The sequence below is a fragment of the Mya arenaria genome, chromosome 8 (assembly GCF_026914265.1).
Source record: "Mya arenaria isolate MELC-2E11 chromosome 8, ASM2691426v1".
NCBI lineage: Eukaryota > Metazoa > Mollusca > Bivalvia > Myida > Myidae > Mya > Mya arenaria.
In genome coordinates this window covers 33,509,807-33,533,807 of record NC_069129.1, presented here as the reverse complement: position 1 = coordinate 33,533,807, position 24,001 = coordinate 33,509,807, and the positions used below count along the sequence as shown (strand labels likewise).

Below are 24,001 nucleotides of genomic sequence, written 5' to 3'. Positions count from 1 at the left end.
CCCTAGGTTATTGGAAACCATCGTCAACCGGAAAATATCGATTTTAAATTCGGCTAACTAATTTTTAAATGATACTCGACTATAAATACGTCCTAGTTTTGTGATTGCAATGAGCGTTCGACAACTCCTGCAGTAACACAGATTCGCATCGGAGGTTTGGGGACACACAGAATCTGTTTCAATTAAAATGCATGTATGACGAGACGGGCGAAAATGTAAGCCGCATTTACAGTTTGTAGGCAATTGAAATATTTATAATGTTAACGTCATAATCGACAAAAGTATGATAGTTTCATATAACGGAGCGTATGAAGAGTGTTTAGGTTTAATATATTTGAGTTCTGTTTAAAACAAGTAAAACATATGATGAATAGTTCATCTGAACATTTCAAAGCAAACGCTTTGAAAACAAAGCTTCTTTGATTTCTAAACTGACTAACTCTTGCAAAGGAAATGGGAACTTGGGACGCATGTTTGACATCACGGAACAACAAATTGTTATACACTGGAGTTTTAATGTCGAAGAATCTCGCGCATGTTTTATTAGTAAGTACTGTAACTGACATATCAAAGCTGAAGATAATTTTGAAATAGAACAACTATCCTCACGAGAGTCAACTCAAAATGACCATGATCATCAGATCAAGATAATATCTCAAAAATAATGGATAAGGGGATGGGCCGTTTAGTGAGCACTTTATATTTATAACAAAAAAGTGGAAATACACCAAAAAGGGTTAAAATTCGACTTGTGTTTATGTTTTGAAATTATTTCTTTTGATTTGCGTATAAACCAAATTAACGCTTCTTATAATAATTGCGTATGTTCACTTTTTGCATATTGCTTATTGACTTTGTACCAGCCCCGAAAGTGTCATTGTATCTTGGTAAATTCCGTTGTAAAAACCACAAGTTTTGGAAAAAAGTCATGAAACTTTCGCAATCTGTTCAATAATACAGTGTGTTATATGATGATATACATTTATATGTGTGATACAATTAACTGTGTTTCTATTCATATTGTCCACGAGCGTAAAAAAGATTTGTTAATGATATCAACTCTTATTCAACTTTATGAAATGTTATCAAAATGTGTCGTCAATAACTGTTTTGATGCGTGTAAAACTTCCAAAACGTCATATAAAACGAATAAGCCTAATGTTTAAAACAGGAAATTAAAAAAAAGTTATTCTCTGTGTTTTTGTATTGACTGGTCGCCGGACATACGAGTTCGTTATTTTAGAAATTTACTTTCTGTGGAAACGATTTATATACACGCTGTGGTAGTAAATAAGCATGTGAGAATTTACGGGCATATTGTAAATAATAGTTTAAATTATGCATTTGATAACAAATATAAGTGCCTTAAAACGACATTAATTGACTATTTTAAATTTAAGTGATATAAAATGGAAGTACAAAGCTTAATTCACACGATTTTACTAACAAATATAAGTCGCAATAACGAAATTAACACAGTTAAAATTTAACTGATATAAAATGAAAGTTCAAAGCGTAATTCACACGATTTAAAACAAACATTAATGAATAAAAGTAGGCCGAAAAGGATCAGGCCGAAATGATATCTCGGCCAAATTGACCCGACACCAATAATTTTATCGGTGATAATGCAAGGTACCAAGCTAAATAATTTACGCATGCCGGCTATGTCCGTGTTTATTCGGAATGTTAACAATTGTATATATATTGTCACATGACTTTATTGAGCCAATTGGGTATCGATATTTTTCACGTGACACAACGATTCAGCATCCTCCTCCATCTTTTTGCGGGGAAAGAAAACGCGAAAACTCACTATGGTAAGAGGTGTTTTAGGACATTTTTACCAAGGGCAAACTTTGTTTTCTCCATACAATGGCATGCAATGTACCGCTATGGCTCTTGTTGCATTATTGGATTTTTTTAGTTACGAACAAAACCACATGTCCTCATTAACGGCTGTCGATGTAGACTGTATACTGAATGAGGGAAATGCTTTGTATTCTACCATAGTCGAAAGTATAAACGAGGCTCGATATTTATCGCATAATGATTTGCCAACATCCGTTAGGTTTAGAAATGATTTATTTTGTCCGCAATATATGCTTGATGTTTACTATGGTAACGTAAACGGTGATAATGACGTCTATTTGGGTCAGTCCCCTTTCAGCCGCGTCTTTGATGCCTAACATCAGCATTCGTCCTGTGTCCTATGGTCTCCTACCACGAGAATTACCGGGTCACGTGTTCTTTCTCTCACGGACTGTTCGCCCAAGTCGGAATTGGTCACAAGTACAAATTTTCAACCAGCCCAAAACGGAAACAAGATTGATAGTGTATGTTATTTTACATAAATTTAAAGAAGCACAATATAGGTTGATGCAATAAAATGTTTAATGCATTATTTTGTTCAATTGCTTTTAAAGATCAATACAAAAAGCATATGATTTGGGAACAGGTTAAAATATTATCGCTATTTGGGAGGGTTTTTTTTAAATGGGGAATTTGTGACCACGTAGCTATTAATCTGATTTTTTTTATAAAAGCTAATATTTTTTTATCTTTTCATAAATTATATGTTTGTTATGCCCCCACAAAGTGGCGGCATATAGGGTTGCCCTTGTCCGTACGTACGTCTGTCTGTCTGTACGTACGTACGTCCCGAAGATTGTTTCCGATCTAATTCTTGAAAACCGTTTGTCCAATCCTCACCAAACTTTAAACACATGTTTGTGACCATAATATCTTGATCAAGTTCCTTAGCCATGGAAATCGCTTTTGTTATTTAGGAGTTACGGCCCTTTATTTGCAAAAAAAGACTTGAAAAATACGTCCCGAAGATCGTTTCCGATCTAATTCTTGAAAACTGTTTGTCCAATCCTCACCAAACTTTAAACACATGTTTGTGACCATAATATCTTGATCAAGTTCGATAGTCATGGAAATCGCTTTAGTCATTTAGGAGTTACGGCCCTTTTTTGCCAAAAATACTTCAAAAATATATGTTTCCAATCTAATTCTTGAAAAGTATGTGTCCAATCCTCACCAAACTTTACATACATGATTGTGACCATAATATCTTGATCAAGTTCGATAGCCATGGAAATCGCTTTAATCATTTAGGAGTTAGGGCCCTTTATTTCCCAACAATACTTAAAAAATATACCTATACAGTCTTGCGATACCGTAAAACCCAACTCAACTCAACTTATCCTATATGTGCAGATTATCCTGAATAATCATTATGGCTTATTTTCTGTGACAAAAAATCGAAGTGGGGGCATCCGTGTCCTATGGACACATTTCTAGTTTTGTTTTGATCATTACAGTGAAATGAGTTAAACATGGTCATGCAATAAAAACAATGCATCAACCTACATTGCGCGCCTTCAAAGAATGTTGTTTCAATGCATGTAGGATAATTGCTGTTTTTTTAATGCTATTTTTTTACCAAAAACATAGTACGTTCATTAAGATTATATACTGGAAGGTGTTGAAAGAATTAAGAAGAAGATTAAGTGTCATAGTAAATGGTCGTAATGTTTAACTTTTTGTCCAGGTAACCTAATGATCAATTATTGCATAATTACAATCCAACAAGCGAAAGAAACAGAGAGAATTTAAACGAGTATTATTGATGCGCTGGTTTGTGGTGTTACGAATAATATCAATCAAACCAAATTCAACAGGGGAAACGTAATTTTATTTAGACTTTAAAGAGATAATTTTATAAAGTTATACGGAATAACGCAAGAAGATGGTGAGTGCTTTAAAACAATATACATCATATTTCACTGAAAAATACTGGTAGTTCAATCTTTCAGAAAAACACCTTTTCATAGAACGCATTTTTGAAGTGATATCGATTTGGAAAAGTTTAATATAAGCAATGTGTTTAACGGGTCGGAGATGAACGTGGAAAGATGTTTCCAGCCTATACTAGCCACTCGTGTAATTCCTGCAACAATAATACAACAAAGTACCACATTTTAGCCTAAAATGTTACAATTTTAGGGAAGTACTTTTTATGCGCAGTCACTCAAAGTCGCGTATGTGTTAATCCGATCTTGTCATTGTTCAGTTTAATTTCGTCTCGTCCAGACGTCCAGTATTTGACTTTAAAAAAAACAACAGGCCAGACCTTGATAAACTCACATAAACAAAAACAATACTGTTATGCAAACATAACAAGTTATTCATCATGTCTTCTATCATTGGTTTGCCTTATAAACTTTCAGATGTATATAATACTTATTCAAAATAAGTCTGATGTTATTTATAACATTGTATGCATAATGTTTACTGTATATTTTGTACGCATTACAAAACAATCGTCATAAATTGAATGCTTGTGGTTGTCGACATGTATTCAAAATAAACATTTTGATTAACTTGTTTTACTGACAAAAGAAACAAAAACCGAATGAACCATCAACGCCCGTGTTCCACCACGATCAGTATACATCACTACCACGATCCTATTAATGCTTTATAGGTTCAACCTATAATTGATGACAACATTTTCGCAAGGTTAAGCGATTAAAATGCTGTTAAATTACAGCTATTAAGCTATAATGTACAGTCATGGACTTCATATTAAAGGGACCCTCTGATATGTTAACATCACATTGTATTAAATCAACATTAAACATTTACAAATAATGTATTTAACTGTTTTCGTCACACTTGTGTTGGTTTTGGTGATGTAATATATACCAATATTCTAGCAACCGTATTAAGTAAATAAACTGATTGGGAAACCTCTTCCAAAGTTAGCTTTTACAACTACAGAATGTGTCTTATTGTCGACGACTTTGAACCAAGTTAAGTGTATATGGTGCTAGCTTTCAGTAATTTAGTTTAACTACTATGAAATAACGATATACTTGCATTCCGGCCAGGGAAATACTGCAGTCAATGTCTTTACAACGTGGTGATGGAGTCCTTATGCAGTGGCGTAGCTACAAATAGGCCTTGTAGGCTTGGGCGTACAACTTTCTTTTGAAAAATGACAAAAACGCGATATAAACTAATAGCTACCAAGCGCGTAGCTGCCTATACGCGGCTGAATCCACATACATTTGACAAAAAATCAGCCAAAGTTGCAGTATGCGTACTTGACTACATAATCCTAAAACTGTCCATCTTTCAGTAATAAATAAAGCACCTCAGAACTCACAGAATGCACCAGATTGTACCATGGTTTTTAAAAAAATCGAGGGGGCATGCCCCAGACCCCTTAGCACAATTATGAATCCAAATGAATAGAGGGCTAGCTACGCCCTTGTCTATTCAAACACATTGAATAACTCAAATAGTAGTATATAGCGCTATTTTAAACAAAGAAAGTCTGGTGTTTATTTATACTACGTGCAGGGTGTATTGCTTGATTTTATTGTAATCAATGCATATACAATTAAGTTTGTGTAGTGTGCATATAAAATGGATGTAATTGTGTCTTTCGTTTTGCTCCAGGAATGCTCCCAAATTGCACTATTTTGCTTCTTTTAGAAAGAAATCTGGGTGGAAGGGGTGTATCAACAAACTCACCAAGAACCATCAGGCCTGCAAGTTTTTTAGGCTTAGCTACGCCCTTGCCTATGAAGTCATAATTACTCTTATGACTATTGTTATTTTTTGGAAACAAATTGTATAAAAAGAGCAACAGCAATTATTGTTTTATGTATATCTACGGTAGTATAAATATTATAAGTTAGCGCAGTTATAAAAATTACTGCAAAAATATGTTTGTGGTGTTTGCATCTTCGTGTGGGCCATGACAGTCGAGAATTTACTGCCGATGTACGCCTGCACTATTTTCTGTAGATCGCCGAAGTTGAAAACTCATGCATACGTATTTGCTATATATGCTTATTCGATATTAATAATTTAGGTTAGGTTGTCTTGGGCTGATTATTTAAAATTGCATTGTGTATGCATTGAGTCACCTGAAAACACTATATTGTATATTCATTTGTCTACATGGACCATTGACTTTACGATATTTTTTAAAAGTTTTGAATCTTTTGTAAATAGGTCACACGGGTTACCTTTCTTCTCTGCGCGCTGATATATCAATGTCGAGCTCAAAAGTCTAGCCCGTCACCCCCTCCTCCCATACCAGTGTCGAACCCCCCAGCCAACAACCAAGTGTGTCTGATAGTCCCGCAGGATGTCGAGGACTGCTACTTAAATTTCCAAGGAAAACCCATAAATGACAAGGCCGCCCAGGTCAATTGCCTACAGGTAACGACAACACTAGTTTAGCCTTATATACAAATAATCATCCTTCAAGACTGGTTGTATTTAGATTCCATTAAGAGACTGTCTCCCAATGGTAATATTGGTGAGCACAATTTCAATGTTTCAGAACACAGTGTGTGTATACCACGTGATAAATTACGTCATTAATGCTACGTCGGAAGGCAAAATTTTGCTTAAAATGAAGACTTAAATCAAAGATAACTTTTCTTTTACAACACCATTTTAAATGAAACAAATGGCATTCTATGCCGCTTAAAGAGCCCCTCATTTGTTTTATTACCGTAATTTGATAAAGTCATTAGTTTCATCAAACACTTCGAGAAACCTGTTTCCAAAATTATGTTGTGACAGTGCTCCGTCAGACGGCCATATTATGAAAAGGTTTGTCGAAATGTTTAAAGAAACTAAACTCTCAATCAAACTCTGGTAAAAGCCCGAAGGCAGGGCTCCGTAAGCGGCATAGACTGCGCTATGTTTCTTTTAAAATGGTGAAGAAATAGTGAAGTTATCTTTGTTTAACGTCTTCACTCGCAGCAAATTATTGCCTTCCAACGTAGCATTTATGACGCAGTTTATCACGCGGTATACACACACTGGAACACACGCGTACTTGTTATACATGTTGCACACACACACACGTTTTCACGAAACGCTTTCTTCGTGACCTTGTACACGTGATGTTGTACATGACATAATTGTTGTATAGCCAACCATGTAATGTGTGACGCAGCTCACAAAGCGTACCGTAGTCATCACGAATGCTTATGTGTACATGCAACCCCTGCAGTGAATTCGAATGTTTTAAAAAAGAGAATATGTGACGGGGCATACCACTGTGACTGTCAGCCGTCCCATTAAATGTGAGTTTGATTTACATTACAGAAACTCCTATGGAACTTTACCCCAGACAACAATTTGACGCAGTCTGATATCAGCTACTTCCGGGCATTGCTTGGCGACCAAGCGAGCGCGATGGCTGCTGGCGGTCCAGGGGGCTCCTTAATTGGTCAGCCTCCTAGCGGACGGCGCACCCGGAAAGAGTATAGACTGTTGAGTGTCACGGAACGACAGAGATTTCACGCTGCGCTCAACAAGCTATATGAGGCAAGTTATATTGTAATGGTATGCATTTGTTTGCACTTTGCAAGCCTTTAATAAAATACTGACAGTCTAAACTAAAACGTTAAGCTACGTTCCTACATAATTCTTGATAACAGTTTCAACATTATCAAGCCACATTTATAACAGAAAATGAAATGTTAGTACTCACATTGCACGATCAACCTTTAGGAAGGTGTGATCGCGGCATTCGCGCGCCTCCATGCACGTGCAGCACGTTCCCACCACAATGGCGCCTCGTTCCTCCCCTGGCACAGAGTCTTCATCATCATGTGAGTGCGCATGTCGCTTTTCTTGTTTTGGCATCACAATATCTTTTTTACACCTGTTTGTATAAAAGTAAAACTTACTATTACAAGTTGACGGTTTACTCGTGATACATTTTCAAGATCTTTTGCCAATGTAGCAAACTTGTTGGTGTCCATTTTGTTTTATTTTGAGTGTCGAATAGATATGCTTTTGGGAAGGCTAAAACTGTAGATAAGATACTGCAAGAAAGCTATACCACTAAGTCAACTCTAGTTATTATCCCCCGCCGAACCGAAGGTTTCGGTAGAGGGGTATTGTTTTGGCGTTGTCCGTCCGTCCGTCCATCCTTCCGTCAGTCCGTCCGAAAATATTCAAACTTGGTCAGAATGTTCCCGTTGATCAAAAACTAGGTCTCTCTTAGACCCATTAGACTCTCACTATTAGAAAAATCTTTGGAAAAAACTAGAGGCATTTTGCATGATCAAATATTCATGAAACTTAATCAAAATGTTTTCCTTGATGAACTCTTGAACGTATATTAAACTGGTTCACATATGATTGAAAATTAGGGCACTAGGTCAAATCTTAGAAAATTCTTGTCAGACCCCATTTCATGGTAATGATTGGTCAGATTTTGTTTAAACTGGGTCAGGACGTGCCCCTTTATGAAATATGGACCGCTTGTAAAAGCGGGTCACATGGGGTCAAAAACTAGGTCACTAGCTCAAATCTTAGAAAAATCTTTGGAACACATTTGAGGCATTATGTATGGTCTAATATTCATGAAACGTGATCAGAATGTTTTCCTTGATGTAATCTTTGACACTTTAAAACTGGGTCACATGTGATAAAAAAGGTCACTAGGTCAAATCTTACAAAATCATTTCATGGTAGTGATTGGTCGGATTATGTTCATACATGTATGACTGAACACATGATAATAAATATATGTATTTTATGATGATTTACTTCCATCAACTTCCATTATAATCGATTATGATAGGTTATAATCAATAATCAGCAACATGAAGCGCCTATGAGCTTGAAAATAACACACAGTGAACATGATCAACAGGTACCTTAAAATGTCATTTTCCACTATTTACTGTTATCACTTCAGACATATCTGAACTTTCACTTTGAAATCATTCAAATTCATAGAATCTATTACAAATGTTACTCTATATACAAATTTTTTATTTCAAATAATTCCAAACAAACTCAAACTTATATCCAACGTTCATAACGGTCCATTTCTCTGCAGCCATATTACATTTTAATATAGGAATATTCAACCTACTTTTCATTTCCAATCCATGAACTTTGCCTAATCAGGCGGGGATATCAATTCAACGAATTTGCTTGTTCCAATTTACATTTACCTAGTGTGATTGCATGTGAAGGTTCGAGGAGGCGTTACGACGGGTAGACCCATCCGTCGCCCTGCCCTTCTGGGACTGCACTATTGACGACGAGATGGACAACCCGGTCAACTCCGTCCTCTGGACTCCGGAGTATTTTGGCTCCGGTACGGGGGAGGTAATAGACGGACCAGCGGCAGGCTGGGTCACCAATCAAGGCAATCTTGAAAGGAACTACGGACGCCGCAGCCGCCTCATATCCAAGAGGCAGATCCGCAGCCTCCTCAGGAGGTGCAACCTCAGGGTAGGTTTAGCTCCATGTTCTCGATTCGTTGCTTTACGTTAAAATAGATGGCCATTAAAGCTTTATATATATATATATACATATAAAATAAAATATATAATAATAATATAAATGAATAATACCTTGTTACCGCTTTAATTCGATTTCTTTGTTTTAAACCATAAATTAATTTAAATTTGTATGTTCAACAATATATGTGTATGTATTTAATGGGATACTTTTATTTAATACGACGGAGTACAAATAAAAATGTTCCAATCACAGGGTCACAACCTTGATTGGTTTCATGGAATGGCTTTATTTACACCTCAGGCATGACCATTACAGCCTCTCGACATGTACGTGCAAGTGATTTGCTAAAGTATGTGAGAAGGCTGTCAGTGTTGTGGTATTAATTTCAATCAAACTTCTTATATGTATTGTGTACCTGTTCACCCAAAATACCAATGATCATAAGTTAAATGCCCCTGAAACAAATTTTGATCCAAAGTTAATTAAATCGGACATTATCCTTACATCAATGAATTATTCTTAGACGCTTGATTTGTATAATAAGCAAACGAAAACACATTTTAACACAAGATAGTTTGTGAAATCACTTGACAAAAAAGGAAAATAAAACATGTTTTTTTAACAATTTGATAGAAATCAACTGTAAAGAGTCTTCATTTTCACGTTAATTCAGAGGTTTTAAAACATCAATTCATCATGAATGTTTTCGCAATGAATAAGGTGTATGCGACACGACCGATACATCGCTTTGTTTATGTTAAATATATCAAGAAATAAATTACAAAACAATCTATCAGTGTCACCAAAGTACTCGACCGTGTTCTTAATGAGCAGAATGTAATGCTTATGGTTGCGAATCTCAAGTATTTAGATTAATCACTTTGGAGTCGCATATATTGTTACTTTATCAGTGTATACATACACTTCCATAAATAACAGATTCGATTCAGAATCAAGTATGTGATATGAGTTTAAATACTGTACCAGTTAATGCTCCCGAACACCAGCCAAATACTGTACCAGTTCATGCCCGAACACCAGCCAAATACTGTACCAGTTTATGACCGAACAACAGCCAATACTGAACCAGATCATGTTCCCGAACACCAGCCAAATACTGTACCAGTCAATGCTCCTGAACAACAGCCAAATACTGTACCAGTTCATGCCCGAACAACAGCCAAATATTGTACCAGTTCATGCCCGAACAACAGCCAAATACTGTACCAGCTAATGCTCCCAAACACCAGCCAAATACTGAACCAGTTAATGCTCCCTCCCAAACACCAGCCAAATACTGTACCAGTTCATGCCCGAACAACAGCCAAATACTGAACCAGTTCATGCCCGAACACCAGCCAATACAGTATTAGTTAATGACCGAACAACAGCCAATACTGTACCAGTTCATGCTCCCGAACAACAGCCAATACTATACCAGTTCATGCCCGAACAACAGCCAATACTGTATAAGTTCATGACCGAACAGCAGCCAATACTGATGTGCGTGAAGTTAGCAGCACAGCTGCATAGCAGCAAGCTGCTAGCAGCAAGTTGATATGATGCTGGCAGCTAGCTGCTACGCTGCTGGCAGCTAGCTGCTACATGTTTTCACTGTAAATATAATGATTTAGGTTTACTATATACTACTTTAGTAAACCATTGTATGCTTTCCAGCTGTTTATAGGAATATAAAAAGGGGTAAGAAAAAATGAGATTTTACTGTTTTAGGTCATTTGGTAAAATTTTGATTGCGACAGGGTTTATTAAATAAGTAGACCACCAAAATAATATTTTTTTTCTGAAATACCAATTTCTCATCTTAAAATACAGGAAGGGGCAACGGGACCATTCCAACTTAAGGTAATCTTTATTCATCGTATGAAAACGACAATGCCTCAGTTTTGCATTGTCTGACGGATTACCATTATTAATGTGTATGATCAATGTTAAAAATCCCATTTGACCGAAAATCGAAATTTGCTGCTGTAAAAGCCATTTTGGGTACGAACTGACCAGAAATTTCGACTAAGGGGACCATAACGAAAAGTGGGGGGATGAACTAGGCCACGAGCCCTACAATATGAGCTATTTAGATCGCTGGAGCTTTTGTCCTGAGTAGCCGAAAATAGAGCTCGAAAATCGAAATTTGCTGCTGTAAAAGCCATTTTGGGTACGAACTGACCAGAAATTTCGACTAAGGGGACCATAACGAAAAGTGGGGGGATGAACTAGGCCACGAGCCCTACAATATGAGCTATTTAGATCGCTGGAGCTTTTGTCCTGAGTAGCCGAAAATAGAGCTCGAAAATCCGACTGAGGGAACTTTAGCGAAAAGTGTAATGTTGAACATTCTTCGCTTAACGCTCCTTTGGCTCATGTTCATCTAGGCATTGTCAGGTTCATTCGAAACAATCATGGTTATTTAAAACTCATTAAAAAGTATATGTAACTGAATTCCATGCAGGGATCTATTCTGCATGTCAATTGAGATTTATTAACGCCGGCTAGTAGACAATAGGTTTGAATCCTTGGCGCTGATTTGCAATTGAAGTGGGTCCGTCTAGTGCAGGTTCGAATTAAAATTGCCGAAAATAAAACAAACAATAGGCGAATAACACCTGCTCAACAAAAACAATAGCTTTATATATTTAGAGACAGATATTGCCAAAAATTTACATTTAATGCTTTATATAAAGAAATTTGCAATCCCCAGTTCGCATCTAACGACAAACATTATAATGGCGGGCAAACTATTGACTAGTACCGTACATACGTAGCAACGGAGGGTACACAGAGGTAACATTTTGGATGGTATAAGAGGTACGGAGTGTAAACAGTGTTTAAGTAGAGGGGGACAGAGGGGGTTTCATTAAGCAAATTCTGTGTCACAGATTTGCACCAAAAAGTTTTTTTCTGTAGCGAATCTCAGGACATTAATCTAATAGAATTTGTTACGCTTTGATGTCATAATTGTAAAAAAGTACCAAAATGTAAAAAAAAGATTGTGTCCGAGACTGGGTTCGAACCCGCGTCGCCAAAATTGAAATTCGGCGTCTTCCTTACTGAGCTACCATGACTATGGGATACATAATTAAATTATAAAGCTATCTCGGTAGTATCACGTGAAAACACCAACTAGCCAATCACACATAAGGAATGAATTCTACCTGGTAGACATACCCAGTAATCTTTTTTTAATGGTAAAATACAATATAACTGCTAAACTTAAATAAGTTGTAAACTATGTGGTACTTCAATTAGTAAGTTTCAATGCATTGTACACATCGATGCCAAGTGTATGTCATTATTCGACAATTTTATTTTTTTCCACTATTTTATTATCTGTGAGACAGTCCCTTTAAAAGGGTTGCAACAAAGTATACGCTGAATTATTTAAACAACATATTAGACATTGAAACACTGGTTTTAAATCCTCATCATCCTGTCATTGGAATGTTAAGATAACAGTGACTTTGATTGTTAAGAAATACTGCAGATCACAAGTGTTTCCATTAAACTTCTAGAGCAGTAAAGATTCTGAAGTTCTGAACTATTGGCTCAGTATGTACTTGTACAAAATAATAAATGGCTGTGTACGGCTGTGTCATGTCAAGTAATTTATTTCTCTATATTTATTTCCGTACATACTAAAACCTTTTAACGATTTAGTACATGAAAATGATCGACTTCTTTCATTTCAATTATTAAATATATATATATATATATATATAGGTAAAGATTAATGAAAAGTGAAACATTTCCTCTCTTGATCTGTGGTTATAGTGTAGCCCTTTGTTGAGTCATTTTAGTTGCTATTAGCAGCCACCCGCTGTGCTTTTATTTCTGCTCCCATTATCTGGAGTTCCTTTGATGATGCTTAATTAATATACTATAAACTGTCAGCAGCGGGTGTTTCTTATGTAATCAACTTATTTCTGACCTATTTATAACTTTTCTCAGCAGGGGTCGTTCAGTGCGTTTGTTTGATCAAAAATTTGATGGTCAGTAACACTTACTGGCAATGACATCATACCATTTATGTATTGCTCAACGTCAAGGTACTAAGTGACAGGCCGGGTCGAACTCGTATGGATGAAGGGAAAACGTAACACAAGCTTTGAATGAAAATAGGGCATTTATTAATGCCATAAAATTGTTTTTACGAAATATCGTAAAATAAAACATAAACTTGTGTCAATAGCATGTGTATAATAACATTTCCCGAAATACATATCTGGGTGGAAAAAAATCATTTATAACTTGAGAAACAGGTACTGTAATTTAAAATTAAAGATTTATAAAGCAAAGCGACTCATTTAATATTTTATTTAAATTGTTGTACTGTTATAATAATTTATTTGTGTTAAGAACTATAAGGCAAAACAAAGATTTGGTTAGGGTTAAAACAGGCATTTTTTATAAGGCTTGATTTAAGAATATTGATATAAGAACGTTATTTTCCATTGGCGAATAGCGTTTAAGAATTCCTGTATAAAACGTAAAAATGTTTAAACTACATATTAAAAAAGATGCACTCTTATTCCCAAAGAAGATGTACCACAAGTATTAATACAATTGTTTTAATATTTTTTAAACCAATCGGTAGGGTCGCGCCTATATGTAGGTAGGGTTTGTAAGATTTGATTGAGTTTTTTTTATGTGTCATTCTTTCTCTTCAATATTTAAAATATGAAAAAAGCAAACAGTTGCTTTCAATAATAATAAAAAGTAAATGTTGTGCTTAGTTTGTTATTTATAGGGTGCAGGGGACAGAGCCTTGAATCCAAATTTCGAAATTATATTTGCAACTTTTAAGTGTCCAAAAAAACAACTTTCTGAAATCGGACGGGCGGGCGGTCTTAAGGATGGACGGACGACCAGACATGTTTTTGTCGTAAACATGTTATTTAACGGTTTCTTGCCAAAAAATAAAAAAAATATAAACACACATATAAATATTCAATATGGTCACAACGATTCATGGCCTATATACAAATAAAAGACAATAGTATAAGTAAGTTAAATTAAAGAACAAAAAAAGTTTCAATAAATGGAAAAAAGATTCGTTTCAAATGCAAACTGAGATATATATTATATTAACTAATGAAGTATTAAGTGAGGCTATTTATAAATGACATAATACTTGAAAGATCTAAACGTTGTTATTTAGTAAGGAATTTCTTAACATAAATGCTTGATTTATTAATTTACTTAAGCTACTTAGTATGCTTACGTTTTTTGATAACAATAGTTTCGATAAACTTATACATACCTGGGTTTCTAATGTAATATATTTTTATCATTTTTTTCTGAAGTCATTATTTACAGGACATGTTATGATTAAATGATATTCATCTTCTAAATCATTAGAGTTACAAATAGTACAATAACGTTGGGCTCTATCTATTCTATTTCGGCCATATCGGCCGGTTTCAATATGCAGTTTATGAGATGATCAATAAGTTTTAATTCAGAACTTTCAATAACATGCAAACTTGAAATTAATATTTTTGTTCTTGATTTAAATAAATAATCAGTCTCTTTTCTTTTAAAACAGTAGCCTCTTATTTTAGATATGATCTCGGAAAGGATTTTATCATCATTCTTCAAAACAGTTGTCACAATTGTTTAAATTAGGTAGTTTAAATACTAGAATTAGTGAGATAAGGAAGCTGCCTTTTTATAGATTTATTTATATGTCATTACTTCAATTGATTTATAATTCGGTCATTAAAATTTCCACAGTCTGTCGAATTAATTAATAAAATTTAGAATGTGTGTGTTTAGTTGTATTTCGTATAGTTTTATGACCCACTGGCCATGTGTTTTTATAAGCAAATGATCATGTCACTAATTGACATAACGCGTGCTGTCAGTCAAATTAGCCGGCCAATACCAGACTGACCAATCAGCGTCCAAATAAGGCGTGGCTTATCAGTTGCCTTTTGTTATCCGCCATGGTTAAGGCGCTTGGCATTTAAAGGGTAGTGCTTGGAAAAGTGGTGTACTCAGTACAGGTTCAACCCAGGAAAGTTGTATCCCGTGTAAGGGTGCTTCACACCGAGCACGTTAAAGAACCAATAGGTCTCTTCGCAAAGAGCTAGGGTAACACACCTGGATCTCTTGTATCTCACTCTGTTTCTTCAAGTCTTCCAAAGTCTGGATTTGACTGCGAATTGCTGTCATTCTATCTCATATCACTTATGGCATTAAAACACAATTTAACTCGTGATGGCGTCACGGCGGGGTCAAGCCATAATGCAGCCAATGGGCGCGGGCAGACTTTGATAAACTCAAATAAACAAACGACCTCCGACTATCTGCACTAGTGAGTGTGGCGGATCCGTGGTCTTGAGATAACACACTTGACTATCAATCCAGGGGTCACAGGTTCGATCCCCCGTCGCATCACTGACAAAAACTAATCGTCTTCCGGAAGGGACGTTAAATGGGGGTTCCGTGTGACAGTGCTATACACTAGTGCACGTTAAAGAACCAGTGTAGCTCTAACATTCAGGGTTACATTCTGTCTTTGCACAATGCTCCAAAAACCTAAAATGACTAACAATCTTAATGGAGCACTCGCCGAACGGGCAAGGCTCGAGTGCGAATATAAATAAGCTTACACACCCACTCAGTAATGAGTATGTCCGCCCTGTTAGCTCAATCGGTAGAGTGTAAAACTCTGAATCGGACAACCCGGGTTCGATTCCCGGGCGGACCAGGTCACTACTGTTGTGATTTGTTATGAAATCCTTTCGACGACAATTCGCACTGTACAACTGCCCCTGGCATGTACAGAAGTTGTCAGTTCCTTGCAGAGGTGAAGGCACCTAGTACTGGTTCTGCCCAGGAGTGTTGTGCGGTGGTTGAACTGTCACTCTGGGACCCTTAAATGTGCTCACGCCGGGACCCGGAGTATAAACTACTAACACCATCACCACCTTCAGTATTGAGTGAGCTCAATCGATAGAGCGTTGGTAAAAATATAATATAAAGATAAATATCAGATAAAAACAAATCTGGCTTCTTAAAAATAATAACATCCAATTAGAAAACTTGAAATTAATTTCGATTTCAATAATCTGTTTTTAATTAGCAATCGGTCTCTAATCTTAGATATGATTGTATTTTATCAGCATTCATCAAAGCAGGTGTTACAATTTATATAATATTGTTTGAATATATTATTTGTTCATTCATACATTAATTCATGCATACATTAATTCATGCATACATCAATTCATGCATACATCAATTCATGCATACATCAATTTATGCAGACATCAATTCACACTCACTCGCTCACTCACTCACTCACTCACTCACTCACTCACTCACTCACTCACTCACTCACTCACTCACTCACTCACTCACTCACTCACTCACTCACTCACTCACTCACTCACTCACTCACTCACTCACTCACTCATATATGTTGTCCAATGTAACACCACAGTAACAGCCAACTGGTTTATTTCCGAACATCGTATATTCATCGTGTATGGGAAGAGTGTAATCTCATACTCTCAAAGTGTACTGAATAGCATAAATTCCCGTATTTTCAACATGTATGGAGACCGTTCATGCCCGTACACTCAAAATATACGGAGATGTACCGATTCATCCATCAAAATAGTATAAGTACTATCCCATTAAAGCATTAAATTTTCTACAAAGGTAATTTTTACTGACATCATCCTGTTTTTTTACGAAACAGTGATATGTTTAAGTCAATGGTATAAATGACTTTCATATTATATGTGCTTTCAAATTAAACCCCCAAAGACCTAAATTGGCTACAGAATTCATTGTTTTTTGTTACAACACGAATGTACGGGTTAGTACACGCCCGTACATCGAATCCCGTATACTCAAGATGTGCGAGTTTTATGAATATACGAATCCGAACACACCCGTATACTCAACATCCCGTACACTTACCGTACAAATTGAATGTACGGGTTTCAGTACATTCCCGTATATTAAACCATTTTCCGCAGTGTAACATCTTCAATCCGTTAAAGTTAGTCCAATATAGCCAAGAGACATTCGGAGCATCTCGGCCATTTTTATCGAAAAAGATTTACGTTATTCTGCTCAATCGTTTAAGACATTCGAGAGGACAATGAGAGGGAAATACTTATGATTAACACCTTTATTGTTTAAGGGATTTTCATAAGTAACTAAGCTTGATTGGTTATAATTTGGCGATTATCTCGTAATTCCTTTTTAATATCAAATATGTATTTCTAGAAATGGAACTTGATTTTGATATTTTAAATATTTATTTTTAATAACTCCGTCAGAGTGAATGTAAACAGTTAATTGTGTCAAAGTCAATTTAAAGAACACCCGCACAATATTGTCCCGTATAGTTCCGAAAAAAATACAATAATATTGACCTTGAGTGTTCATTGTATTGACTTCTGCCTAGTTTAAGGAATATTTGCCATGCTAATCCACTGCCGTGCATCTTCTCAATATTACACTGGTGTCACAGTAGGGGCCATTTCCTGTGTATTTGTTAATTGGCTCAGGGCCTTTTAGGTCGACACTTTTCGAGTAGATTATCCTACTAATACATATAAACAATATACATAGCTATAAATGAATTAATTGAATAAACCAAAATAAATATGACTGATAAGCTTTTAAACAGTGATATAGCATTTATATTTAAACCCATTTTAAATGCATGATCACCATTGTTATATCCAAATTGTGAAGCATCCTTTGTTAAAATATATTGGTGGGCTATTATATATAACATCACTCTTGTTCTTATTCAAAGGCATTGCATAAATACTGTTATTATCGTTTGAAAGCAACAACAACAAAAGATGAAAAGTCCAATTCTATAATAAAACCTTTATAACTGCACGGCTGGATTCCCAGATCGGAGAACTGCTAAGCAGCACAAGGCCATTAAGATAAATTTCGTTATGACTTTGTATTAATATTTTCGTGTATATGCTTATGGGTGTGTGCGTGTGCGCGCGCGTGCGTGCGTGCATGTAAGTGTGTTTGCGTTTATTCATCGGTTCTGTATAGTGTGACTTTTTGAATTGCTATTCGTAAATATGGTTGGTATTATTTTACTTTGTACTGTGATGATAAGAAATGTTACTGTGTCTCAAGCATTTAATGATTTTTGCCTATCAATTATATAGTTAATATGTTTTCATGAACAAGTTTAAAAATTATAAAAGGGTCATACAAGAATAAATTAAATCAGTAGGGTACTTATTTAATAAAACAAGAAAGGATTTTTTTCAAGAAGGACATTTGCAGATACAAAGTCACACGGTGCAAGATTTCTCCTCGTATGCGACCGCGCACCCCGGTTTAGTAGTGCAGCTTCACCGAGCCCGAGCCACACTGTCTTAGCGGCACGTGCATTTGACCAGCTTGTGGTATTAGCTGACATAACTGCGAGTCGCTGTTGAAGTGCAGACAAAGTTTTATCGTTCAAATGACTCAAGTCAAATTAAGATGTTAAAAGTTGGTTCTTTATTAATTCCCCTTTTACGTTTAATTGTCACGTTCGGCTATTGATATAATATACCAATATTATTTAATAGAAGAAGAAGTACAAAGATCCTAGTTAATTCTCTAAGTGTTTCCATTACAAAGGGTCTTTTCCTGTATATGTCAAATTTGGGAGTAGTCGGTCCCTGCTAAAATTAAAATGAAATATGGAATCATTGTTGTGACTCGGAGACCTATGCATATCCCTGATTAGAAATAAGAGATGTCTAGTTGGTTTGGTTTTGGCTATTTTAAATGCAAAACAGGCATTGCCTTTTGAAGCACACACTAGTTAACTATAAATGTCAATATATGAGCATACTTTCTTAACATGCACTAGTTCACAAAGCCAAAAGTAACGCCGAATCATTGATATCCTCATTAACATTGTTATTATTTATGGCCTTTCTCAACAAAATGTTTGCATTGGTGGGCCGCTCATGAAAAAAAAAACCTGCCGTAATCAAAATTTTACCAAATCAGCTAAATCAGTAAAATCTTTTTTTTTCTTACTCCTATTTGTATTCCTATAAACAGCTGAAATAAAAAAAAAAACAATTATATACTATTGTATTATAGTAAATATATATTATTATATTCATAGTAAAAACGCAGCAGCTAGCTGCCAGCAGCACAGCAGCTAGCTGCTGTTGCTGCTAGCAGCTTGCTGCTATGCTGCTGTGCTGCTAACTTCACTCACATCCAATACTGTACCAGTTCATGCCTCTTTGATACGAAGTCAAAAATGATTGCAAGTAAAATATTTTTACACGTTTCATAATAATTATTCAAAATTATTTGGAAGTTACATTCGGTTGACATCTATTTTGATTTTATTTTAAAAACCGGTCTCATCTTATTTTAAGAATATCAGCCAACCTTTTGCCAGTCGCCGTTATGACTTCGAGTACTTCCATGGTGGACCGCATCTCTGGATTGGGGGAGACATGGCGTTTCCGGCCACCGCGGCATATGACCCCGTGTTCTACATGTACCACGCCTTCGTCGACTATGTATGGGAGCTCTTCCGGCGCCGCCAGCTCCGGCAATGTCGCGTGGACCCGTCCAATGACTACCCAGATATACCTCTCGGCGACAGCCACGCAGCCCAGTCCCCTATGACCGGCTTCGAGTGGCTAATAAATCGTGACGGGCTGCAGCATGAGTGGATTGACCATTGGTATTCTTACGAATCGACGCCATCTTGCCCGAACTGCTGTGATGGCTGCTCCTTCCCGCCCCCGATTAACTGCAACAGACGTCGACGCGTGTGTATGGCCCGCTCGCGACGTAATTTCGCTTTCGGGCCTCGAAGTGAAAACACTAGAACAAAGGATATCTTTGCGCAAGCAAAACTTGATCCGCGGGAAGTTGAATCACTAGAAGTACAACTTCCGCCGAGAAACCGCGGAGCCGAGTTCCAGGGTCCGCAAGGCGATGGTCGGACTCTTTTTACCGCGATAGCTGACGCATTTGAATCCGTCCGCAATGAGACAGGCGAATCTGCACGAAACTTGATCAGTCAAAACGACCAACGGTCACCCAGGTTTGATCCCCGACGACCGGATACTGTACTTCCTGATGCAAGGAACGCTGGATCTCCCAGAATGAGAGCGGATACTTCTATCGACCGAAGAGGTCGTTTTGATCGAAATCGGGCAGATTCAAGATTAGATACAAGAAGACCACGCCTGGACACAAGAAGATTACCTTATACAGGGTTTGATCGTCGCATGGACTCTAGGTTAGATTCCAGAGGCTCAAGATTCGACACTGTATCAAGTCGGCGTGATTCGATTCCGCCTGGTGGTGATAGACGGCCGCCGACGGATGGTGGGCGTGACTCGCGACCTGGACAGTTTGACCCTGGTATGGACAGACCTGGCCCGAGGGTAGATTCTATGGCGCCTTTTAGCCGTCGTGAGCCTCCACTCGAGAGGGTTGGCGCCCCGGAACCACCAGGATTCCGTCGGGATTCCATCCCTCCACGGGATTTATCTGACCGCCGAGCATCTGACAGACGTACATTCTCTGAATCGGTACGGCATTAGGTTAAACGTAGCTAAATTTTGCTTCCGAGACAACTTATACACTTCTATCATTATAAATGTTAATACACTTTCATTCTTAAGTAATGTTCAGTTGGTAAATGAAAACCCATTATCGCTTAAATCCCACTTCTTTCAATGTTCTATCTAATGAACTATTATATTAAATTAGAATACACTATAGGCATTCTGTAGTGATTTATTTTGTTAATGTTGTTTTTCTTCTGGCTCAAATTTCATTTTTTACATATTCAAAATGATAATAATATATCGATAAAAGTCATCGTCGGATTCCCCGATTCACTACTACGTAATGCTCCATTGTGTACCGTGGGCGATTTGGCTACAAAAATCTCGTTATCATGAATACTGACCGGGGCAGTTCCATCGGTTCCGCAAGGTACCAGATATTTTCAAGTTGAAAAATAGTGTGGCGAAAGCCATGTTAAAGTTGGATCCGCCTTTTCAGTACAATACATTCTGTCAGCAGCCAAGCTATGGAAGTTACTGACACAATACGGTTATTGAAGAATATTTAATTGTAACTGTAACTTGCGAATTAATTGGAAGAAGAGTCATCTCCCCTACCTCATGCATATTCTCGAAAACGAGATTTTTTCAGTCAAGGTATTTACAAAGTAAAACAAAATTAAGTACTGGCGATGATGAAAAATATGAATGCAGATTAACTGTTAGAAAATCTACAGTCGAACCCCGTTGGCTCAAATTCGCTAGGGTCGAATTCATCGTTGGCTCGAACTGAATGTTAAGGACCGATTTTTTTACACTGAACGTAAGCATTCATGCTTGGTCCGAAATTTCCGAGGCTCAAAGTATTTTCGCTAGTCCCAGAGAGTTCGTGCCAACAGGGTTTGACTGTATTTCATATTTGTGGTTCACATTTGTTTTAAGCATTTTAGTTTCATCACAATATTGTGTATTTTTCTGTCAAATATATTAATTGTCATCCACTTTCACCAATAATTGCTTTGCGGTCAAGTTTATTTTTTCATTTAATTATTAAATTCACACTACGTACATTTTGTGATATAGAATTCTGCATATAAGGTATTGAAATGTGGCCCGTGAAAAGAAATTGATTCATTTTCTGTGTTTAACTGTTATATTGTTTTCAAATGTACTCTTCAGGTGGTAGATTTAACCCAAGTGTCCCCAACAAAAAGTAGTCCAAGAAACCGCGGAAGAACATTTGATGCTCCAACATGATCAAATTCCTACGCAGTGAACAGGGAGGAAACTACATGTAGATGCAATTTAGGTTGAAATAGGTTTAAAAAAAATATTTATAAAAAAAGATAAGTCCTGTATAATATTTTATTTAATAAGTTTGTTTGATCGTTAACCTCTGGAAATAAAACTAAAAATCAAGGTTTATGATTCGGTGAATATCACATGATACACGTGACGTTTGAGAAGTAACCGCTGCGTGGAGTTTGTACCATGATGTGACGTCAAGTTCTTACAAGATATACATAGGGCTGTCCTGCATTTGTTGTGCTTACATATATGTGGTAGCATAAAATATCGTTCATTGTGATTTTCGAAAATAAACATTTGCATTCATTCTCGTATCTTTTATTTTAATTTGTAAGTTTAGATTAAAGTCCTCCTCCCATAATAAGCAAGAGACAGGGAAGGGACATACATACTTCATCTTGCAAGTAGAAAACTCTAATCCTGTGGCAATCATATCTTCAAAATCCGGTAGTCAAATTGTGTGCTGGGGTATAAGAATACTTTTTCAAAATTGTCTTCAAACATCTTCCGCATTCCTATATTCAAATTGCCGCAATATTGCAAATACGTCTATGTGCGTAAATGTTATAAACTATTCGAAATCCGTTAAGTATGTTTTGCAAACTTTATAACTTTCTTGATGAGGGTAAACTTATCAAAATAGCACAAACCATTGTTTCTTAAACAGCTTTCAACAACCATTCAAAAGGTATACCTGTATTTTGATGATAAATGAATTACAAGAGATCCACGTAGGTACTGCTTCCAGTGTGGACATACCACGTGATTTGTGACGTCACAGGTTTTAATTCGGTGCATGGCAAGAAGGAGAGAGGTTGGCAATTGTGCCTCCAAAAACTGCTTTTCGTTATAACCAAATAGTTTTTGCTTTTCGTCATAACAAAATACTAACATTCAATATTTCTATATAGTATATGCCTCTTTGTATGTATCAATATACCTTCAGGATAGAATATACATTCCGAGACTTCTGTTTGAAGGCAAATATGGTGAATATATATATATGTAAACAACTTTTTGGACCAGAAACGTAATTTGCTTTCGTTATAACAAACAATATTTTGTACATTCTCAGCATTTGCCCACGATTTTGGATAAAACATATAAATTGCTTAACATATCGCTCAGTAACCGAGTATAGTCTACATTTTCCCGCTTAGCCTTCGCTACGCTATGTTTTATAAATAATGATATGAAAATATCAAAGCTACAGCGATAATCTTGCTTCATGTTATAACCAAATGTGACGTCGTGGTATGTTCACACTGCACTTCGCTTATTTTCATAACATAAAATGTGAAAAAAAGCTTTAAAACAACTTTAATTTGTTACATGCATATGTATTTTATATTATCAGTACTTTTTGTTTTATAATATAGTTTTATCTCCATGGCGATTCTTTAAAATAACCTACGTTTTGCCCTTTGATATTTTTAGCATGTATTTGTGCAGATTTTTTAAAAATGTTCTATTTATTCAATGTATAGACGTTTTAGAACAAACAAGATTCTGAGAAAATTGGAGAGATAATTCAAGTCAAGATTTTTTTGTAGAATGTACTGAAACATTTTCTGTTTGCATATAAGGGCAAACTTCTCTGATCTTTTGTCTTTCGAACAGGTTTTTTTTAATGTTAAAAAGGTTTGAAAAAGTCTCATCAGTGGTAGACAATTTCTTAAATCATGGGTTTACTTTGATTATTCTGTGATGATTAAATTTCAACTTTTTGTGGGATTTATTATGAAAGTGGGGTTACTTTACTTTTACATTTTCACTGCCTGCTGTTGTTTACTTCCCTATTGGGAAAAAGTGTTTGTTCTGAAATTACACAA

The 24,001-nt window shown here is 36.3% G+C and overlaps 1 protein-coding gene across 3 annotated transcripts; it reads left to right on the top strand.

Annotated features, from left to right (window-relative positions):
* Positions 1 to 246: 246 nt before the first annotated feature.
* Positions 247 to 22,476, top strand: LOC128242082 (uncharacterized). 3 transcript variants are annotated; one of them, XM_052959120.1, is made up of 7 exons: positions 247 to 546; positions 6,037 to 6,246; positions 7,147 to 7,372; positions 7,559 to 7,655; positions 9,036 to 9,297; positions 19,710 to 20,882; positions 22,041 to 22,476. In XM_052959120.1, exons 1-7 carry the CDS (start codon positions 454 to 456, stop codon positions 22,116 to 22,118), a joined length of 2,139 nt encoding a protein of 712 aa, XP_052815080.1. In that variant the 5' UTR covers positions 247 to 453; the 3' UTR covers positions 22,119 to 22,476. The 3 variants fall into 3 exon arrangements, with proteins under 3 accessions (XP_052815080.1, XP_052815079.1, XP_052815081.1); XM_052959119.1 differs by having other exon boundaries at positions 252 to 546; positions 7,147 to 7,368; positions 7,555 to 7,655; XM_052959121.1 differs by lacking the exon at positions 247 to 546 and adding an exon at positions 3,605 to 3,760 and having other exon boundaries at positions 7,147 to 7,368; positions 7,555 to 7,655.
* Positions 22,477 to 24,001: the final 1,525 nt, after the last annotated feature.